Source organism: Halyomorpha halys, unplaced genomic scaffold (genome assembly GCF_000696795.3).
Source record: "Halyomorpha halys isolate HHAL.00 unplaced genomic scaffold, Hhal_1.1 Scaffold134.1, whole genome shotgun sequence".
Taxonomy (NCBI): Eukaryota; Metazoa; Arthropoda; class Insecta; order Hemiptera; family Pentatomidae; genus Halyomorpha; species Halyomorpha halys.
This window is the reverse complement of record NW_027107159.1, coordinates 1,997,684-2,004,229: the sequence shown is the minus strand read 5'-3', so window position 1 is coordinate 2,004,229 and position 6,546 is coordinate 1,997,684. Positions and strand designations below refer to the sequence as shown.

The 6,546-nt window shown below is 28.4% G+C and overlaps 1 protein-coding gene across 1 annotated transcript; it reads right to left on the bottom strand.

The window, feature by feature from the left end:
* Positions 1–1,723: 1,723 nt before the first annotated feature.
* LOC106678288 (ankyrin repeat, PH and SEC7 domain containing protein secG-like) lies at positions 1,724–2,905 on the bottom strand. The gene has a single exon (XM_014416713.1). The coding sequence runs from the start codon at positions 2,903–2,905 to the stop codon at positions 1,724–1,726; it is 1,182 nt and encodes a 393-aa protein (XP_014272199.1).
* Positions 2,906–6,546: the final 3,641 nt, after the last annotated feature.

The following is a 6,546-nucleotide window of genomic DNA, read 5'->3' as shown; positions in this document are numbered from 1 at the left end:
AGAATGCACACTGATAGTTAGGAACCCGTTCTAAAAGAATGCACACTGATAGTTAGGAACCCGTTCTAAAAGAATGCAAACTGATAGTTAGGAACGCGTTCTAAAAGAATGCAAACTGATAGCTAGGAACGCGTTCTAAAAAGTGTGGATGCAGCCCAAGCCCCCTTTGATTTGTGGCCAAAAATAAGGTCGCCCGTAAATTCAGGCTAACTTGCGCCAGCCATTCCTAATAACCCTTGCATATGGAAGGTTTCAGGTTTTGAATTAGTATGAAAGATTTATAAACATTATTTTATATTACTTTCCTCCACAACAACAGATATACTCCAAAATCTTGCAGAGCTATTATTGTAATCTTTGGTTTTCAACTGATAACTTTGAATTTGAACTTTCAGGTTCAGGAGGTCATAAGGGAAAACATTGTAAATTGCATTACTCAAATGATTGAATAGAATTGTATCTTATTGTTGTAATATTCTCAGTTTGTTTGTTTTTTTTTAGTATCTTTTTAGCCCTGATGAAACCCTGCAAAGTGGGGCGAAACGTCCGAAAATAAATAGTTGTAAACTATTTTTGTTTCTCTTTTGACCGTCAACCTTGACCATCTTGTTATATTTTGAATAGAATCATTTACCTCCATTCATGTCATGATTTCTAATCCATTGGCTGTTATTTTGAATAAATATTAGATTTAATATTTTCACTTGTGACAAACCTTATGAATTCCAATTTTTTTTCTAAATTTCCAATTTTCAATTTTCCACTTAATGTTATATAATTTGATTGGCAGAGAGAAAATTAATAATTTAATCAGAAGAGGTTTCTTCAATTCTCACTCGCTCAGGGATTGATGTTCTAAGTGAACACAATAATTTCACCATCTTCTTCACTCCCTGATCTTGGTATAAGGACTAAAGAGGACTCATGAACTGATACAAATTTGTTTTAAGAGACGAAACAGCTATCAAGACTGACAAACTCAATAAAAATGCGTAATATGGTAGGGAAATAAAATTTCAAAATATTTTCTTTATTTTTAAAAATATTCAAACATAATTTAAAAAAAATAATAATATCCAAAATAATTTTGAACAATAATTAAAATACTATTTGATAGTAATTTTGGACTCGCTAGCTTTCTTAATAATCCAACATGAAAAAATTTATTATCACATATCTAAATAACAAGTCAATAGGTGTACAAAGTTAAACAATAATACTTTTAACCATACCACAATTATGTTCTAGATGAGCAATTAAAAAAGTAAATTGTTTCAACTTTACAAAAAAAAAATTAAATATGCTAGTTAAAAAAACTTAAACAATATACAATAAGCAATAACCAAGTATAATAAAATAGAAAAAAAAATCTAACAATTAAACCTGTCAGTTGTTGGGTATAATTATAAAATGGACAAGCAATTAACGTGAATTTCATATTTGAAGAAAATTTGTTAAACAAGTTATCCACAATGTTATTTGGAAGGGATACAATTAGTCAGGGAGACAAACTAAAAGAAAAGAAATAATGTATGCTGTTGAAAAGATTGAATTTTTCTGTAGCTAATTCAAGCCATTTATTTCAATTATCAAGATCTAAAAAAAAAATTACCCTTCATTCTCACTAAAAATTACTGAAACAACAATTTATTAATTAAAATCTTAAGTAAAACAAAAATTGTTACTTCTTGAATAATTATCTAAAATCCAGTACTTTATCATTTTAAAATATTATTTTGTTGATATCATCAGTAGTTAAAACAGAAAAATCAAGTTTAAATCCCTCTTCATCTTCTGACTCATCATCATTAGCAATTTCGTTATCTTTCACATAAGTACAAGCATTGTTACAATAACTATTTATAGCAACAATCTCCCTATCAATAACAAAATTACTCTCTAAATCATCACAGTTATCTTTTTTATCACTACTTTCCATAGGTGTTATGGAATGTCCATTATTGATGTTTGGCTCCAAATAATTTGTCGTTGAATCAATCTGAGAATTATTGTATTCTGTTACTTCAACATTAACTTCAACAAATGCCATTTCATCTTCCTCTTTATCCGCTAAAAGTGCAATTGTCTTTAAATGGCCAGCTTCCTTAGCTCTGTAAAATGGAGTGCAACCATCAAGATCTGTGACGTTTTTGTCAGCACCATTCTTCAAAAGTTCACAGATTGATTTACAACAGCCATTCTTAGCAGCATCATGTAGAGGAGTACAATTCATATTATCTTTAGCATTGGGATCAATCCTTTTTTTCAGTAAACAAACTATAGTAGCAACGTCATCAACTGCTGATGAAGCATGGAGTAATGTTTTGCCATCAATATCTTGGACAACTGGATTCGCCCCTTTTTGCAGAAGAAAATGCACTACATGGCTAAATCCTCGTGCCGCTGCGATGCATATTGGTGTCATTCCGAATTCATCAGTTGCTTCCATTGATGCTCCATGTTCCACTAATATCTTGACTGCTTGTAAACGTCCATTGAGTGCTGCAAGATGCAATGGAGTCTGTTCATATATATCTGTTGATTCTATATCATATGTGTTTTCCAGAAGCCACATAAGAGCAACTGAATTCCCAGCCAATGCAGCGACATGCAGTGGTCTCATGTCCGTTTCATCGACTGCAGACATATTAGTTCCAAAATCGTTTAACAATTCTAATATATCATCATCACTTTTCATTGCAGCCCAATGTGCCGTAGTATAGTTGAAGGGTGTTCCATCTTCATCATCACCATCCTCACCGTGCCGTAACATTTCTTCTAGCTTGACCTTATCTCCATCAACAACAGCACGGTGCAAAGGTCCAAGTTGTTTGATGTGTTTGGAAATATCGAATTTAGTAATGTCCTCCTTCAACATATCGACACCTTCCATTAATCCCTCCATTATTTCCTGAAATACATACCATCTTATAATATAAAGATTATAATTTTGGCTAAAATACTTCAAGAATAAAACTAAAGTGCAATGCTCAATTAAATGAAAAAAAAAATTAATCTTTACAATGGAGGATTATTATAATAAATAAAAATATATATCAGTTCCATGTGTTCTATCAGACATAATTACCTCAATCCATAAGCAATAAGAAAATACCTAATATAAATGTTTAAATTTGATCAGAGGATAGAAAATAAAGAAAATAATTTATGGTTAAAAGAAATGTATCATGCTTTATAGGAAATCCAATTTCAAGAAAAAAATAATAATAAAAAACAGCTCAAGAAAGTTGTTCAGAGCGAGATAGTAGCTTGTTTTTGCTTTTTATACTTAGGGATTGAAAAGAAGCAAGGCAAATAAATAATTCCTTACAGACAAGAATGAAGTGACATTAACCGCACATACAAGCAAGAAACATGAGATTCTAAATGGTCCCAAAAACATAATATTATTAATTAACTTTCAACACAATAACATCATTGTAATTTTATGAGACATCATCCTATACATTAGGCAATTTTAGTAAAATTTGGAGAAGCAATTTTATTAAATGAGGATGAAAACAAGCTGCGGTTAGAAATTTTAATACAGGATTGAAGACTTTTTAAACACTTTAATGATGTTGACACAGTTTCTGATATGAATATCTCTAATAATCTTAAAACAGAAAAAGAATTGATGAACCCTGTCGACAAAAAGTTGAGAATATTAAACTGTCTCTTGACAATGTGTTCGGACAAGATTTCAAAAGCTGCCAAACACTTAGTTATAGTTGGTTATTAGTTTTTGTTTTATAATGATTATATAAAACATGTCTCAAAATAAACTGGATAAATATATTAGAAATCCTATTTAAAAAAATTCTCATAGGAGATTTTAATGGTTGAATTGGCAATGTGATTACACTTCAATGGTTATAAATCTTATAGAAGTATTTCTCTCAAATTAATGTACACAGAAATTCTGTTTTGCTGTATTTTACTCAACAATAATGTCTAAAATCCAACAACTGAAACCATAAGATTTAGTCCATGATCCTTAGAAGTACTCGGAGAAATCTCAATAAAATACTATTAAAAAAAGCAAAAAAGTTTAAAACCAAGGTTTCTATAGTAATGCACGACTAGCAAAAGTATATTATCTAAGTAGTTTCTCATTGCCAGAAATTAGTACCTCCAACATTTTTTAAAGTTATACAACATCATGTGAGTTGACAACGGTAATAGTGTGAAACAGAGATTGGTGGAAGATTGTCATTAAGAAATTATTAAATTATTTTATAGAGATTTTATATTATTCATATTTATAGATATAAAATATATTTATAGATTATATTTCTATTAAAAAATATAAAACTGATGAGAAAAGTTCTAAATAATAATGCTGGAACAGAATATGGTTGTAATAATGGGCTAGAAATATTAGAAATAGAAATAGTCGAAATGTTGTATATCTATATTTTTCTCAAATAGAATATAATAGTTTATAATAGAAGTGTATAAGAAATAAAAAATTATAGAAGTATATAACAACTATACATTCCATAACGACTGTCACTGTATTCACTAGATTCTTATATTAATTTACATTCAAAATCCATTCAGTGGTGCCAGGCAATACAAAATCTCGAGGCAGCAATACCTTTTCCATTCAATATACTTTATGGTTAAAACAAATATAGAGGCACAATGAAGTAAAGTGTAGGGTTGATATCTAATTTGTGATAGACTCCATTACCCTCACCCAGTTCACTTCAATACAGATTATATAATAAATTAAATATAACAGTTTGGTAATGTATAAATTTTATACAAACGCCAGATTTTAATATATTGGTATTCCATTTATAAAAACAAAAACTATTCATTAATAATAACAGTGATTGCAATGTAGTTAAATTTAACTAATACTAGTAAATAGAGAAAATAAAGTAGAATCATAACAAATTATTTTTGAATTGACTTATATGTTAGTCATTATCACATTAGGTAAAAATCACAACTATAATTATTTAAATATTAAAATTAAATGCAAGAAAAACTTTTGTATTTTTTTTTTTTAAGGGAACTATTTTAATTTATCTTGATAGTTGATTTTTATCTAGAATACTATATTAAATAACCATTATTGCAGGTGTAATTAAACTTTTTTTTTATCATAGATAGTTGTAATTGTTCGAACTAAAACCATAAACCTAAAATCTAAACAAATTAGAAACACTCCATTGTATTTTTATCTCACACCTCTAAGCCATAACCATCCGAGCAAAGACGAGATAAAATATTTCCTACATGTAAAGTTCATTAAGAAATTTCTTAATGAACTTATTTCAATAAGAAACTGAATAATGAGGAGCAATTTAAAAAAGAAAAGTTTATCAGAGTTGGACAAACTAAATTGCCTTTAAAATAAATTTTTCAGTTTTGAGTTAAGTCCAAAGAGTTAAAATTTAAAATACTAATTTCAAAGATATAAGAAAAAGTTAACATACATTACCTTAAAAAGTCAGCAGTTCTGATCAACAAGAATCCAAAATAACGACTGGCAGACCCCAGAACCTAGAATATTTCGGAAGGGGTTTCCAGGAAAGGTAACGACGTTAAATCCTAGGATTCTTCTAACCATCTATTTCTACTTTTTAGACTGTTTAAATAAAACTCAAATTTTCTTATACACTGATTTTTTTTATTTAAAAGGTAAACTGATAAATTAATCATTTTTTTAAAATTAAGTTAATTGTTATATTGAAACTAAAATAATTTCAAATAGTTTTAACTATGATATATTTAATTTAAGAACGAAAAATAGAATTATGAACATTTGTCAAAATGAGAACGCAACTACTGATAAAGTAGTTGATCCTAAAAGGCGAGGGAATAGTACAGAAACGTGGATAAAAAAGTATATTAAATAAAAATATTAATTGGAAGTTTTCACACAACTACCTAATACTATATTCATTTATACATTTTAAAACATGCAATCATACTAATAAAATTTTGAAAAAATCTAGTATTATAAAACTTTTAAATATTTTAAAGAACTGTAATTTTGCTACAATTGTTAAAAAACAAAACAACTTGTCATAAAAAAAATGCACTGAGTAGTTAGTCAATTTATTTAACAAGTTGTCGAACAGATGTCTATTAGCAATTATATTCAAGCTAGTTTAATGTGCTATAAAGTTATGACGTTTATCTTCGTGGGTGTAGTAGTTTTCATGATATTTGACAAAATAAATTCACAAAGTGTTGATGTCTAATTGTTCGGACAAAATATTGATTTATTAAAAAATATATCTTAGGAACCATTAAACGAAAAGATATCTTTCAACACCCGAATTAAAGGATATTACATGCACTTTACGGCAGTTTATAGCGTATATCTTCGCGGGAGTAGTAGTTTTATGATAATCCCATATAGATATGAAATTTCGTCTGAGCAACTAAAACTCAATATATTCTAGTAAATATCAGGAAAACTACTACTTCTACGAAGATAATTGTTATTAACTACTTTCGGGGTATTCATGATCTTTGGTTTAACATGTTAAAGCGTGTTAAATGGAAAAACTCATGTTAAATCGA